The sequence below is a fragment of the Pleurodeles waltl genome, chromosome 7 (genome assembly GCF_031143425.1).
Source record: "Pleurodeles waltl isolate 20211129_DDA chromosome 7, aPleWal1.hap1.20221129, whole genome shotgun sequence".
NCBI lineage: Eukaryota > Metazoa > Chordata > Amphibia > Caudata > Salamandridae > Pleurodeles > Pleurodeles waltl.
Genome location: NC_090446.1, coordinates 1125552702 through 1125569000, shown reverse-complemented (window position 1 = coordinate 1125569000; position 16299 = coordinate 1125552702). Strand labels below are relative to the sequence as shown.

At 42.7% G+C, this 16299-nt stretch overlaps 1 protein-coding gene and 1 long non-coding RNA gene across 3 annotated transcripts in view; one reads left to right on the top strand and one right to left on the bottom strand.

The window, feature by feature from the left end:
* LOC138247368 (uncharacterized) overlaps positions 1-7876 on the bottom strand; it is a 171639-nt gene extending 163763 nt beyond the window's left edge. The window contains exon 1 of the long non-coding RNA XR_011194472.1: positions 7121-7876. This is a non-coding gene — a long non-coding RNA (uncharacterized lncRNA). The remainder of the gene's footprint in view (positions 1-7120) is intronic.
* A 374-nt stretch (positions 7877-8250) lies between these two features.
* On the top strand, positions 8251-15239 carry SUMO2 (small ubiquitin like modifier 2). Of its 2 annotated transcripts, none has more exons than XM_069200125.1 (4): positions 8251-8407; positions 9759-9878; positions 11090-11161; positions 14601-15239. In XM_069200125.1, exons 1-4 carry the CDS (start codon positions 8387-8389, stop codon positions 14661-14663), a joined length of 276 nt encoding a protein of 91 aa, XP_069056226.1. In that variant the 5' UTR covers positions 8251-8386; the 3' UTR covers positions 14664-15239. The 2 variants fall into 2 exon arrangements, with proteins under 2 accessions (XP_069056226.1, XP_069056225.1); XM_069200124.1 differs by having other exon boundaries at positions 8255-8407; positions 9747-9878.
* The last annotated feature ends 1060 nt before the right edge of the window (positions 15240-16299 follow it).

The window sequence follows — 16299 nt, the reverse complement described above, 5'->3', positions numbered from 1 at the left end:
GGATTTTGCCATTAAATGTTATTTTGAAATTAGAACAGTCTTCCTGTTGGTTTGTTCAATTTCCTAGTGCTGTAAGGCCTTCCTGAAGCGGAAACACTATTTAAATGTAAACACAACAGAAGAAATGTTGCATTCTGACACAGGAGCGGCTTGTGGGGCTTTGTTGGGCCAGGGTGATGCGGGGGTGCGGGGACGAATTAATAAAACTTTTTTTTTTTAAATAAATCACTCACCTGCTCCGCTCCCGCGCCGCTCCTCACCTGTCGCTGCAGGCTCTGAGCAGCATCAGGATTGGTTGGGAGCGCCCAGTCAGGGACTCCCAGGCAGACTAGAAGCCTGTGCATACTCTCCATGGAGAAAGCCTACTGCGCATGTATGTTTGGGCGGCCCGAGACGGCCAGCCAAACATACATGCGCAGTGAGAGGAGTGCACAGTGCACTCTCATCATCTCATCATCCCCAATGCCACGCCACTTAAACTAACAAAAAGATAATAAACAAGGTTTATTATCTTTTTGTTTGTTAAACGTGATTTGCAGTGGCTGCTGCTGGTGGGGGGACGACGCTCCTCCACCCTAACGGAGGAGCTGTGCCTGTTCTGACATCAGGTAAAGTAAATGTTTGCTGCTGTGTTATTCTATTTAATGCTTCATATTGCAATTCTGCTGCTTCTAAGCACTGGACATATCAGATGTTACTACTAGGCAATCTCGTGGTATTCACTTTACCTACCTAAGAAGGATGGATGGCTGAGTGTACTTTGCTGAATTCAGACTTCTGACCTAACAATCACATAAGTTCAGCATCAAGCAAATATTGTATCCATTATACTTAATGAACGTGATGAACACGTATATGTATATAGGTATTAGCATATATGTGTGGCTATATGTTCCAATAATAAATATTCTGTGGGATGTATGTTTAAACTGCATAATTCTAGTTGAATCTCAGTAGGGGTATTACAGCCTTTACTCCCTAGGAAGCTAATTACATGGCTTCACTGACTTGACTAAGGGGCACTTGGTAATTACAGTGCTGCAACACCTGCTGAAGCAAGCACTGTGTAAAACATAAGATATTAAATATTTCCTAATTAAAAATAAAATGTTAATGAAAGATAAGGTTACAATAAATGCAGAGTGCCATGGCTAAAAATACCTTATAGCTCTATACAAATATTTTACCTTTTCCTGAACAAATCCCCTATTTGGGTGTTATGTTTTGAAGCATTGGTGATCTCTCGGAATTAAGGGTTTAGTATAATGAGCAATACTGAAAAGGTGGGATGAACAGCAAGCAAAAATATTTTGCCTTGTGATGTTGATAATCCTCAGACCGTTCCTGTCTCCATCCTTTGTACCCATAAATCTCATAGGAAATTTGGTAGTAAATCAAAGACGGTCATGAAGGCCTTCCTTATGAATGGTAGTATTCCACACAAAGTGGTAACTCGGGTTGGAATTCTTCTACACGGCTTTCTGAGTGAGTGGGTGTCTCTTGGAATTACTAGGTCTGCATATTTTGCATCTGGTAATCCTGGGTCTACAAACTCAATACTTGATCATTCCAGACCTGAACACACTAGTAACTAAACATTTTGATGGCTTTGTGGGATTCTGCTTTTGTATAATTTTTCATCTACTCACTGAATATGACTTTCTACTACACGCTCACAAGGATAAGTATTAAAAACATATAAAGAGTTTTTGTTTATTAGGGCTGAAGCATGTTTTACCATTTTAATGCATACATGTACAAAATATGGTTTGTGCATGCCAAGAGTAAATAAATTAGATGTAAACAATTTTGAGCCGATACTTAAAGAATTAACTCATGTATGAATAGTGCTCAAAACCAACTGAAAAAAATATCCTTTGAACTGTGAAATAGTTTGTCATTGTTAAACTTCACATATGTAAGCACAGGTGCATCCCAGAAAGCTACTCAAAACGTTATGAACTTTAATTACAATTTCAGTAATTATAACAATTTTTCAATTTTAATATATATGTGTGTGCGTATATATTGATCAGACAAAAAATCTAGTCACTGAGCATTATGATTGGTTAATTCCAAAATTAGGTTCAGGTGAAATGGAAATCAACCATAAATCAATCCTTCATTGGGGAATGTAACCCTAATTCATATTTCCAGTCCATCACTGTTTCCTTATTACCAAAGAGTATACCATAATTCGCAAAGAAAGACAAATGAAATAAATTGGTGGTATCACCATAATTTCAAGAGTCCCTCAACTGCAATTTCTTCCACTTTTGATTGTGCTTATTTTTTTCTTGCTTTATTGCCTTTTGTAATAGTCTCTTTACATGTCAGCTGTAAACCACCAAACCACAACTCAAAATGTATTGACCAGTTCACACAGTATCTATCTCTATGCCTGCTAATGTTGAAAATACAATTTTCATGGGTGATTTCAACATTAATTGTAGCACTCCTAAATCAGGGATGTGGAATTCCTATTGCCCGACACATCTGGTTTGGGGTCAAGGGCAACAAGGTTTTATGTTTACTTTGTCCTTGGGACAAGTAGGCCCAACCCCCTGCAGCACAAACCCTTTGGCTGCCTGTTTACAGAGAGTGGAACTCTCTGCAGTTGACAAATGTGTTTCCAAAAGATAATGCTGTTCGAACTTGTATTTATGGTTCATTATTTGAAAGCCTTCATTATTAGGGTGAGTGCTGTAAATAAATGTTTTAAGGTCACACTTCACTACTGACGTTGGTTCCAGTACAAAAAAAAAAAAAAACGTGTACACACGTTTGAAAAGTTTAGACTAAGAGGCTAAGAATCATTCTCCCAGAATGCTCTCTGGTTTTATGCAAATGAAGTGTCATTTAATAAAATGTGTTGATGCATGCTAGTATTTCCCAAAAATATTTCTAATGAAAAATCAGTGTAACCATTTTCAACACGATTATGGGAAGCATGAAAATAAACAAACACTGACAAAGCCAACTGATCTGACATATTTTTATAAGTCTTTTAGTTTCATCAATGCGTGTCTTGTTTTGACATGGCTTTTGTAATACTTTATTGTTGTGGGAGCTACCAGGCCCTCAACATTGTAACAAACACTGGCAAAACCCCCCCAAAAGGTTTTTGAACTCTAAAAGCACATGTTGCCACCAGTGGCATAACAAAGGCCCCGCAGCCGCCCTCCAGGGGGCCCCTTCAGCACAGCACCTGCCCTGAGTGAGTCTGGAGAGGGGGCTCCTCCATGTTCTTTGCAAAGGGGCACCCTCCAGTTTCGTTACGTCACTGATTGCCACTGTAGTTCCCGACACTGAACAAAACTACTTTGTGTGGCAATATGCTCCTTGTGGAAGAGCAGAATACGATCACTCACAGTAAAGCCAGCCGAAAGAGAGAGAAATAGAAGTTTAATAAAAACAAAATGTCTTTTTTAACACCAGACCTAATTAGGGACCAAGACCCACATGTAGGTAGCTTTTTGCATGTCGCAAACAGCGACTTTCGCTGTTTGCGACGTGCAAAAAGCACACTGCGATGCACAAGCCCAGTTTTGCGATTCAGTAACCTGGTTACCGAATCACAAAACGGGTTTGCGACTCGCAATTAGTAAGGGGTGTTCCCTTCCTAATTGCGACTAGCAAGGGAAATGTAGGATTGTTTGGTGACCGCGGGCGCAAACCAATCGCAGTTTGCACCCATTTCAAATGGGTGCTAACACTTTTGCAAAAGGGAAGGGATCCCCTTGGGACCCCTTCCCCATTGTGAATGTCCCTGCAAACATTTTCTCAGAGCAGGCAGTGGTCCTGCGGACCACTGCCTGCTCTGAAAAAATGAAACGAAAACGTTTAATTTTTCATTTTTGTTATGCATCTCGTTTTCCTTTAAGGAAAACGGGCTGCATTACAAAAAAAAAAAAAAAAACTGCTTTATTGAAAAGCAGTCACAGACATGGTGGTCTGCTGTCTCCAGTAGGCCACCATTCGCGAAGGGGTCGCAAATTGCGACCCACCTCATGATTATTCATGAGGTGGGCATTTGCGAAGCCCTTGCGAATCACAGATGGTGTCAAGGACACCATCCTACATTCGGATTTGCGACTCGCAATTTGCAGGTCACAAATCTGAACCTACCTACATGTGGCCCCAAATTCTTAAAGAAAGTCACAAAAGTGCACCCATGGTATATGTCGTACCCCTGTAAAATATTTGTGAACTGTATTTTAGCATGGGTGAATACGATGTGTAGATTTGCTCATGTGAAAATCTATTGAGCATTTGCAAGTTCATTTTCCCTCCAGCCACTTTCTTCCCAACCCTGGAAGAAGTTCTAATTCTGCCATTGTCAGGAGTAAATGTCCAACCTTTCTTATTATGGGAAAATATTAGAGAGAAGCTGGTAAAAATCTTTAAAACATGCAGGTTAGTAGGTTTGCAGACTTAAAGGCATTCCAGCCCTGGAACTATTGCTTTCTGCTTCCTCCAGCCCAAGTATGCAGATCTGCAGAAAGGTGGCAAAATAAGGAAATTGCTACAGTCGGGATTGAAACTGCAAGTATTCAAGCCCTACTATGGTAGTAGCCCTGGCATAATCAGAGAGGCTATTAATTGCGGCCATAATTTGTCGCCACACTACATGGCACCAAAGGGACAAGTAGATCTTTTTACAGGACAAGTAGATTTGAGAAGCAACCTGTCCCCTGGACAAGTAGATATTTTAATAAATTCCACACCCCTGTAAATCCAAATTATTCATCACCCTTGTAAACCTCGACAATGCACATATATAGATATAATTTTTTTTTATTACCGAAAACCAATTGTTACAGGGATGTTATAGTTAGGAAACAGAATTTTAAAAAAACATGAAAATTCACTTACAAAACCAAAGATTACAGGGATTTTATAGTTAGGCTCACATTTTAAACGTACAAAACCATAGAAGCTCACCTGTTAGGGTTAGAGTTATGTCAAGTAACTATAACTGGTGCCATAATGTAACTATAACTCCTGAGGCCCCATGCATTATATTTCATAAGAGTCCCAGGGAGTTGGCGGTCCCCCGGGGCTGTGGCGGTGCATTGCCCCCCTGCCTTCATTATAAAGCTCCCTGGAGGTGGCGCTCCTTGGGGCATCAAAATGCACTGGGGCACACGGGCCCCCCCCTCCTTTATTTCAAAATGCCCGTGACCTGGTCCACCTAGGGGATTCATAATAATTATTTTTTTTAACGGGAGCCCGCGCCTGTTTTTTTTTTAAATTAATTTTTGCTGCAAATTTGCAACGCTTTTGTGAATCTGCAACAATTTTTTTTAAAGTGCTTTTTCACCCTAGTGGGGTCCCTCTGGTAAACCAGCACCAGAGATAAGGGGTCAGGGTGTACCTACCCTGGCCCCTTTTTCTTTTTTCTGGGACTCGGCTGAAGCTGAGTCCCAAGATGGCTGCCAATACTTTCTGGTTTGAAGTTAAGTGTTAGCAGCCAATCAGAGCTCTGCAGCTCCGTGCATGAGCTCTTATTATTCGCAAAGTCGTCGAGGAGGATCCGCTTTGTTCAAACGCACACTCTTACTTGAATGCCCAACAGGTTTTAATAATATGCACACCCTCAGATGATAAATCAATACCCTTATGTGAAAACATGCACATTTTAGTATCAACCTTGTGCTTATAAACTGCTGTTTAAGCCTCATTAATAAAACCTCTTTTTTTAACCTACAGCTACTGGCCTGGCAGTCATGAGTGATAGCATTTAGAATCCTTAAAAAAAAATAATTTCCATGTTCCCCACAGTTAAAATAAATACAGACAGGAAAATAATAGGTTTTCTATTTGTATCTATCTGTAATAATCAGTAAAAATGAAAAACTGAGAGCCTTAATTATAATTAGTCCTGTTAGTCCAAAACTTCCAAAATTGTGTTTTTGTTTGGCCTACAACTCCTGCTATTGTTCTTCCTTCAAGAGCTTTTTTATGCTATTACTCTGCCTCACTAATTATATCATCCTCAAAAATTCTACAGCCTCTATCTATAGCTGAGTTATTCTTCATTCAGTGTTGTCAAATATTTTGACAAATTGTGCCTCTTGTAAGTATTCTGCTGCAACCAGTGTTCATGCGTATGCTAAAAAGTTTTGTATACATGTAACTGTAATAGGAGCAGAATAACCACATAAATGTGAACAACTAGCACTGTTTATCGCCATTTTTCCAAAACCTAACTTGAGGGATGGGCACCTAAATATCTTTTAAAAGTTGTTTTTCATAAGCCCTATTAAAATGAGGCCTAGCCAGCTGTTTTGGTATGTTTTTAGAATTCACCATTTGCCACAGCTAGTCCCAGAAAATAAAACTTAAAATTCTACATCCTGTGAAGTCTACAGACTCAGGCCCTCATTACGAGTCTGGCGGTCATCAGACCGCCAGCCTTGCTGTGGCGGTCTTACCACCGCAGACCTGGTGGTAAAGTCTACTGCATTACAAGTTGTGGGGTTTGGCAGAAACCAAACCACCACAACGCCGCTTGGCCCGCTGATGTGGTCACATTGACGCGGCCGGTGGTGAGCACCTCCAGCTCGGTGGCAGGCCTCTGCTGGCCGGATTAGGAGGCTGCAGACCGCCAGGCTTTCCGTGGCGGTCACCCCGCCACAAAACCCCTAGCGGTAACGCACCTGGTGACAGGAATCCCCACCACAAAACCCCTAGTGGCACACGCACCCCACACGTCCACACACTTCCAAGCACCCCCCCAATTGTCCACACACTTCCATTCAAACATCCCCACCCGCTCTCACACTGACATACACACCCCCCTCCGAAAACATTCACACCCCTCCACCCTGCACTGCATACATACATTCACTCCCTCCATTCACTCCCCATGCACCACTTACACGCACCCACAAACACCCCCAACCGTACACATCCATTCACACCCCCACTCGCATTCACACATACGCAACCCCATCCACACACTTGCACAGACACCCCCACTCACTCAAAGACGTGCACACAGACACCCCCTCTCACTCGCTCACACTCACTCATACACCCCCATTCGCACACATACATGCACACACATGCACCCAACACTCCCTCAGCCCCCCACCCCTTTGAATGATCACCTTACCTTTTCCGGCAAGCTGGTCATCGGCACCACCACACCAGCAAGATTCTGCCAATCCATAATATGGCTTGTAATACGGTGGGGTGGCGGTACTGGCGATGCAATTGCCTCTTCAACTCCGTCGAACTTCCGCCCATAAATGCACATAAGTCCTAGCATGATTCCTAATATGACGGTCAGCAGACCACCAGCACTGGTGGTCTGTTGACTGCAGCGGCTTCGGCGGTCTTTGAAAAAAGACCGCTGAAGTCGTAACGAGGGCCTCAATGTGTCTTTGAATGCAACATTTGTAATTTCTTCTGCTAAAATGTCTTATACTTCACACATTGTCCCGAAAAAAATGCACCTCATTTAACACAATGTACCAAAACAGTGATGAGAGGGCACACAAATGTTTTGACATGGGCTTTGAAGTTGGCACCCTTGCCACTCTAGAAGTGTACCCCCCCCGCCCCGGAAGTTTGAGTCTGGTTGTGGAAGTGGAGTAATGGGGACTAAAACTCCTGTTACTGGAACCTTATACAATTGAGGACTACGAGTCCCCAAGAGGAAGATTTCAATCCTCCTACCAGCCCATACACCAACCCCTCCCCCGACTTAAATGTCCCTGCTCAGGTAACCAAGAGGCAGATTCTGTGTAATAGACCTGGATTGTTTTCTTTGCACACAGACTTCCAGTACAGTAAGAGAATGAAAGTAAAACTGTGTAGACAAATAACAGAGCTTTTTGAAAAAATCCACACGTACAGGTCTTCCACGTTTACGTAGCGCTGCTGATGCTACTATGAGCAGTTCCCCCTGGTGTGACTCAGTTTATGGCCTATATTCTATGAGACGCTCATGTTAGTTTTGGTCTGACATGGGCAGGTATTCACCTAGAGTCCTACACCAGATCTCTATAACACTAGGCTTGGGCCTATAGTGCCCTGTGACACTTTGCGCTTACGTCCTAGGAGTTTCCCATCCCCCACCCGTTACCCGCCTAGATGCCTCCTAAGATGTCTTCCGCGCGCTCCCGCCCCCGCACCCCTCCTTGCTGTCACCCGCCGTGCGCGCCCCCGCACCCACCTGCAACCAATGGGAATGCAGGCCCACGTCCCGGGCACGAGCACGCGGGCCTGGTAGGAGGGGCGCTGATAAACGTGTGCGGCCGTGCGCGCTCCCGCATTCCCTCAGGCTCGCGCGTCTCCCGCTCACCCTCCTTTGTGCGTCTTCAGCCCCCAGTGCAGCGCCTTCTGTACCGGTTGTATCACCCCCAGTTCCCGGGCCATGGCGGACGAGAAGCCAAAGGTGAGCGCGTGGAGTAAGGGGGGGAGGTAAACCGCGCTGTTTGGAGGGGCGACTGGGCCTGCCATAGGTACGCGGGTTGCTGGCCGTGGGGTGGGGGTGGGGTGAGGCTTATTCCTGATGGGAGGGGGAGGAAGGCCCGCACCGGGCGGGAAGAGACTTTGAAGCCTGTACAAGCTACAGGGTCACGGGAGCTGCAGCCCCTGTTGAGGTCGAGATCAGTTTTAGCCATGGTATGAGGCCTCTGTTGGGGGAACTAGCTTCGGTATGAAGCTTGTGTCGTGATGGGGGGGCGGATTCAAACGATACGGGTTAAGCCCTTCAAAGTGTGTAGGTGAGTTGCTCTAGATGGGGTGTTCTCGGGCTCTAGTGTGGCACGAGATCTGCAGCGATGTTTGAGGAACGAGTTCTTAATGATAGGCACGTATTCAGTTTGCATACCCTTTCTAGGCAAAGGGGTATGCATGGTTGTTTGGTTTGTGCTGCATTGACATTCAAAGTATTGGGGTGCGCTGGCCTTGCCAGGAGTTGAGCGGGATGGGTAGGTGCTTATTGGAAAGAACTACCAGTCCTATGTATTTGGACCACGGCGACCCCTTGACTAGAGTATTCGTAATCTCGTGATAATTGTGTGTAGGTGGGCCTGGTGTTGGGAGTGTGTAGTTCAAATTCTTTCTGATGCTTGGTTATTTGGGGATGACTGATATCCTAATGGTTACCAAGAGTGGTCTTTAATGAGTGGGCTAGTCCTGTGAGTTAATACTGGGTAAAGGACCCAGTGGGCTGTTAGAAGATCTCCCGTATTGGGTTGGTTTATTCAGCGGAGTTATCACCTTTTGGAGGCATTAGTTTGAGTGTCGGTATCACTTCCCCCAGGGGAGCCTTTACGGGCATAATCTGGTCCTAAGGTGCAAAATATAAATTCTGGTTTGGTAAAGGGTCTTGGTGAGATTGATTAAAGAAAATGTTAAGAGTTCCTGGCTTAGGTATGTAAATCTGTTAGGAATTATTTTAACATGGGTTGCTGGAGTAAAACGCCGTATTGGGTTACAAGCACGAAGGGTTTCGGTTAGAGGGAAGACTTTCGCTAGTTGAGACCGGCGAGATGGTAAATGACATGAGCACGCCAAAATTCAGGGTACTTCCCTTTAAGTTTATTTGCTCTGCATCGCGGTAATATTGGATGTCTTTACTGTTAAATGAAAAAAGTCAAGAGCGCTTACTTTTAAATGTTTGCTTCCTTGTTTTGCATTGGAACAAAGACTTATGAAACTTTTTTGTGAACTGAATTATCTGCTCTCTACACATCGATTGATTTGTGCCTTCCTTTTTTCTTCAACAGGAAGGCGGAAAGACTGAAAACAATGACCACATCAACTTGAAAGTGGCGGGCCAGGATGGCTCCGTGGTGCAGTTTAAGATCAAAAGGCAAACGCCCCTTAGTAAACTCATGAAAGCCTACTGTGAACGACAGGTGAGAGCCTTGATAGATAACGTGCTTGTTTGTGAGAGTTAAGCTGTTATCTTGTGGCTTTTGGGTCTTGCTTATAGACGGCAATAGGTTAGAGACCTATGTTGTAAAGTACAAATTACTTAACAGCGGGCCTGGGAACAGCCCACTGGCTGGCTTTCATGTCAGTTTTATTTGCTTGCTTAATCAGTGGCATTACTTGCTCTTGTGTGCCCTTGCCCTAGAAAATAGCTTATTTACTGTGAATCTGATTGGGTGACTTGTCCTGTGGCAATTTCTTGCTCTCAATAAATCTGCTGCCTCGCCTTCTGTTCCTTGCCTACACTGATTGTGCCCGATCCCTCCCCCCTCCCCTAAATTTGATCCCTCCTTCCTTATCAATCTTTTCTTTTGGAGGACGCAGCATCAGCAATTTGTTACTGGGCCACTTTTTTTTCCGATAACGCATGCATCTTTCTTTATAGGATACCACACCAAGATATATGCTTAATTTTTAAAATGAATGTTGCAGCAACTTGATGCACACGTAATCGTGCTGGCACTGCTTATGCTTGTTTCGATGGTCAGCAACAAGCTTCGGCTAAGCGTAAAGGTTGGCTAATACCTTTCAAAGACAATACCTACTGAGTTTGCCAGTGCTTTATGATGTGTAAGGCTGAACTCCTGTTGTGCGTGTAGTGTTTCCAATAATTTGTTGGGAAGAGTAACATGTTTATCAACAGTAGTAGAAGGTTCTTGCTTCCCGACTGCAATTTATTAATCCAGGCGGTGGGGTTAATTCAGCCATATCCGTAGACAGTACTTCAACAGTGCGCTGGATTTGAGGGAAGCTCTTTAATATGCTGTGCGTTTTTTTTTTTTTTCATTAAGGACACTTTTATTTGGGTTAGAACTTTGGTTTATTGCTGTTCTTGGGTTCAGTGATTCACATTATCAGTGTGAAGATGCTGAGTGACTGCATGTGCCTGTTTTAAATAAAAGGCAGCTGTAGTAGAATGTTAAGGTTTTTATTTTATTTTTTTATTTAAATAAAAAAAAGACACAAAGCCAGAGTTCAATGCCCTTGTGTTGCGACTTGTGTACATCATGACTTGTATTATGCTAATAAAATGCACACGTCCCCTTAGATTTCATAGGACTTAAACTATAAATGTGGTTTGGTTTACTTGAATGCATGCAGTTTATTTTCATGGGCTACCTGTCTTTTGTTCCAGGGTTTGTCCATGAGGCAGATCAGGTTCCGGTTTGACGGGCAGCCCATCAACGAAACAGACACACCTGCACAGGTGAGTGGTGAGGTGTAGAACAAAATGCCCAGGATTTTTGTCACATTGATCAGTTGCATCAGGATCCAGCTGAGTAAGCAGTTGAGAGTTAGGGTACTTTGGTGAACTAACAATAAAGAATATTTGGCTCCAGCTTGATGAGAATGGACCATATTCTTGTAGTCTCTGGTTGCCGTGTTCAATCTTGGCCTTTAGTGAATGGAAAGATACATCTTCTTAAAGTAATTTAACGACTACTGCAACATGTTGGTACATAGTTCAGATCCCTTTTGGAAATGGATCCTTCTAGTAGAGATTAGTTTCCCCACTTGTCAGCATTTCCCCAAGTAAAACTTCCTGCATGCCTTGTAAAGGCAGAATGCGTTCTTCCTCAATTGAAGTGAACAAAAAAGTTTTACTTGAATGAATCTCAGCCATTGCATTTACTCGGCTGAATCTCAGCCATTGGCATTTACTCGGGCCGCATCCCTGTCAATGTGTTTTTTTTGTTTTGTTCGCATTGCCACCTTAGGCTAGACCGGTCCATGTGCAACTCAGTCTTGGTCTTGCTTCAGTAGAAACAGTTGAGTCCATACTGAAGCACGCCCCTCCGTAAACTGGAATAAGAGTAGTCCAAGACCAGTTTGGCCCTAGTTGGGGCTCATCAGGTGGGTGCAGTTTGGTATTAGTGAGCCCAGGACACCCATCACTGGACATTCCAGTCTCGGTTAGGGCATCACACTAAAGAATCGATGGACTGGAATGCAGCCCAAGCGTGTGCCAGTGCATGGTGTAAAAAATGTGAATGCGGAGGAAAGTGCAGGCTAAAATAGACTAGGTGGTCCCCAGAGATTTTTAATAAATTAGTCCACCTATCTAGTTAAAAAAGGTGGTCACTATCAACTATGATCTTAGATAGCTCAGTGGTTCGACGTGTTTGCCGATTAAAGTTGCTACTGATCAATAGCAATTCTTCAGGACCAATGTTTCTAATTTTGGTTTAGTTTGATACCTTATTAATAAAAACCGATCTATAATAGAAAGCAACAGCAATAAAGCAGCTTGCATACTTCTAAAGAGAAGTACAACCATGCACTTGCATGTCACTGTTAGTGTACATGCATCAAACAGTGTTAAGAGAATAATAACCCGATCATAAAAGGTGACATCATAGTGGAAAACATATCGCATAGATAGTATACACTGTTAAGTAGGGTTAATTCATCCTATTTTGGTATCCATAGTATTGCCTCTAGTCGAGGCAGAAACATATTAACTGGAATTGGCCCAGGTAATTGGCAGTGGCTAGGAATAATTAGTGCTTATCACCCATCACCTTGTTGTGCGCCGTCTGTTACGCGATAGTCCTAAGGTCAAAGACGCACCCCTAATTGTCTTACACATTGTTGGACTATCCAGATGCTTGTTTTTAGACGTAACAGTGTTTGCTGAAAAGGTACTCCATATTTCCGTAGTACTACCCTGTAAAAAAAGAAAAAAGTGTGCCTCTTGGTCTAGCCGACTTAAGTCGCACCTAGAGATCTCCTTTCCTATCTAGAAAGCCTTGCATAATCAAAAGAATACGTAAACCTAATTGTATACGGACACAGGGTTAGGTCTCTTAATCTGTTATGATCAACTGTCATTTATGTTTTTGCATTGGCCCAACATGGGGCAGAGGGTCGGCCAGCTTAAGCTAGTGGCTCTGTTGCACCAAGTGATATTGATCCTGACCACATGATCACATCCACCAAATAAGTGCACTACAGCGCTAGAGCAGGAGGGCCAACAGTCTAGTCCCCAATATTTTTTTCCCTTGTTTAGCCTAAAGTCACTTGGGCAAGTTTTTGTCATTCTTAGGTTTTACATAATGGGGCCGTTCACTCTTCCATGGTGATTCATTGGTCTGTTCAAGTGTTGTTCACATTTTGTATGCCCACTACATACATCATGGGGGACTGGACCCACTTAAGCAAGTAAACTCACTTCACTGTATTTGCCAGTGTGTTCCTTGTGAGCATCCCTTTAGCAAGCATTGACAAATCTGGTGGGACTGGCTTTGCCAGCCTTTGCCTATGTTATATTTTTTTGCAAAAAAACATATGTTTTGTTCAGTCCAGCCAAAAAATGGCTAACGTTTTAAATACTTATTTGGTCTCAGAAAGCATACGTTGTAATAGTAGTCCCTGGCACTTAAGGAAACTACTTGGTATGGGGGCTGTGGTTCTTATGAAAGGGAGGAATGCAGTCACTCAGTGATGTAAGCAGATGTGGCCTGACCCATTGCCCGTAGTGTATGCTGTAGTAGGTGGAAGACACATTTAAATCACACAGTGAAAGACCAGTGAGTCTTTTACTTGTATAACTTTAGTGAAATCAAAACATCAGATCTAACAAACATAGGTAAAGTCGGTAGTTCTGGTGTTGACTGCCAACCTTTTGAATTTGTCAGTGCTTGTATTGTTTCTTGTAAAACTTTTTTTTTTATATATATAAAAGCGAACAGTCACTAACATATATGGCCTTGCAAAGCACATTTTGCCACAGTCCCTGCTACTGATGAGCACTACGTTTGTGGATGTATTTTGTGGAAGAGTAGAATGCTCTCACTCGCAGTGAAGTTAGCCAGTGAATTGGAAGAAAAGTGTGAGTGACACAACAGACCAGACCAGTGGATGAGTATACTGGTCAAAAGCCCTCTGTGCATGGTAGATTATACTCATTCTAGTAAAAATCAAATGTATCGGTCAGCTCTGGACTTAAAAATTAGTCTTCAGTGCTGCGGCTGATAAGGCCAGTCACTGCTTTTATTTCTGTCTTAACTTTTTTCAACTTATATTTGTGCTAGGTCATTCAGATTTTTTTTTTTGTGTGTAAACATATGCTCGCTCCTTTAGACTGTCATTTTTACTGCTTTTACACTTGTGGTGCAGATTCAGGCAAAAATGAAACAGGCTTGTCAAGGCAAGCCCTACCTGCTTTGCCAAGGCTTGTTTATTCAGCCTTGTGTTTACTCTCTTCAGGGTACTGTAACGTAGTACCTCTTATCTTTTCAACACTAAGAATATTTTCCTGCAATATGCAGTAAAACAAACTGGTTTCTATGCCTGTTCTAACTACACATGCCTGATAGAAAGTACTCCCACTGCTCTAGCAAAATTAGATGCAATGGACATTTTGTCTTTAAATATACAATCCTGTTGCCTGTGCTAGTCCTTAGTGCAAAGCGTGAGTACATTTGCGATGTCGATGCAAACATTTTAAGCCCCAGGATCCCAAATATAATCACTCCAAAATTGAACTCTGGCACAGCCTGTGTTGAGTGAGACTATCCACTGCTCAGTGCCCCTATCATTGTTTTCTTGAGCTGGCCATTGAATCATGGCAGGGTAAGGAGCGTAGAGTTGGTTGCCTGGATGATAAGGCTACACGTTTACAACTTTGATTTATTTTTCCACAGTTGGAAATGGAGGATGAAGATACAATTGATGTGTTCCAGCAGCAGACGGGGGGTGCTGACTAGAGAACCAACCTCACTTACACCCTGGAACTGTGCTGTCTCAACAACTCGGGCGGCTCATGCAGGCTGCAGCGAACCTCGTGCACTTTCCCATGGCCGCAGTATAGTTTCTCCCATTCTTTCCTCCATTTCTCTGTTGTATATAAATTGCCTGGCGTCCGGTGCACAGACATAACGCTTGTCTTTATTATTTTTTTTAAACAAAATGGCTAATTGTATAATTTTGACCTGCGTCATCTATAGAGCGACGGGCACGTAAATCGAGCCCCTGGGAACAGTTCCCTTTCCTCTGTCAGTGGTGTGTTCATTCCAGTAAGTTATTTTGTTTTCACTGTTTAAATAAAAGAATCCTAAGACAAGTAAGCCCAAATACCCTGTTCGATTTGAGACTCTTTAAGCTTTTTCTTTTTTATCATTGTTAAAACAAGAACGATTTTATAACCTTTTTGTACGTAGCTGTTACATGTAGACCAAATCTGTCTGAGTCGGGTTGAATTGCTAGAAATCAATATTCTAGTTGGTTTTCCCCTTTCAAGTCCAGTGTCGTGTTGTTTAAATAAACTTTTTGTTTAAAATAAACCTGCTTTGTCACGTTTACTCTGGCTTAAATTCTACGTCAGCACTATTGTGCTAAACCTGGTGATACCAAACAGTGCCAGCTATCCCTCATGGTATAATTACCATGTCTAGTCTTGAGTTAATGTAACAGTCTTCTTAACAGATGTATTTAATTTCCATGGTCCATTTCCACTATGGCAGCTGTGCATTAATGCACTTCACAGCAGCACTGCTATACTCTCAAGAGAACATATTCAGCACTTCTAGCAAGCCTGCCCTCTTTAGACTGCCGGTTTACTGTAGAGGATTTTTTTTTTTTTGGTGCACCGCTACAAACAACTTAAGTGGTAGTACCAACACTTCAAACGAGATGTCCTACCTACGCCTGTAATGACTTTCAGAATTTGATTTTACTTTAAGCAGTACTATAATTAAAAAATCCAGGGTTTACTCGTACTGATGTCTTACTGCTGCCTCAACAAATAGACCAGTATATTTGAGAGGGCATATAGCGTGATGTTTGGTATATTCACGGCATTACCAATACAATGTTTTCTCACATTTGTAGTGCAGTTAGCTGGAGTGCTACCTAGTACAAGAGTAGCGGTCAGAAGCACATGCTTCTATCCTAGAGATCGCAGCTGCAGCATCACAGTGATCATCACTGATGTATTTCAATAGCAAGTACTGTACAGGCAGCAGAAAAGTATGTTAACTCCATGTCAAGTGTAGTAAAGAATAGCATGCATCCACTCTTTGGAAGAGTGGAACCCAGTGATCCAGAATTTACTGTGTTGCCTTTAATAATGAACTATAATTCATATATAAAGAATTTTGAGCAGGTTAACAACGCCCTCTAAGTAACTGCATTGGCTGTGGTGTTTTCCAGGTGACAGGTATGGATTATGGATTTCACATAGCTCTTGAACTGTTTGGTAAGTACAGTATCAGGGATTTTTTCCCCAATCCCCTGATATCAATATATGCACTTAATGCATATCTGCTTTACTGAACCACTGCCTAGAAAAAATAAATGTTGAAACTGCATATTTTCATGTCCGTACTTTGGTCTTCCCGTTAA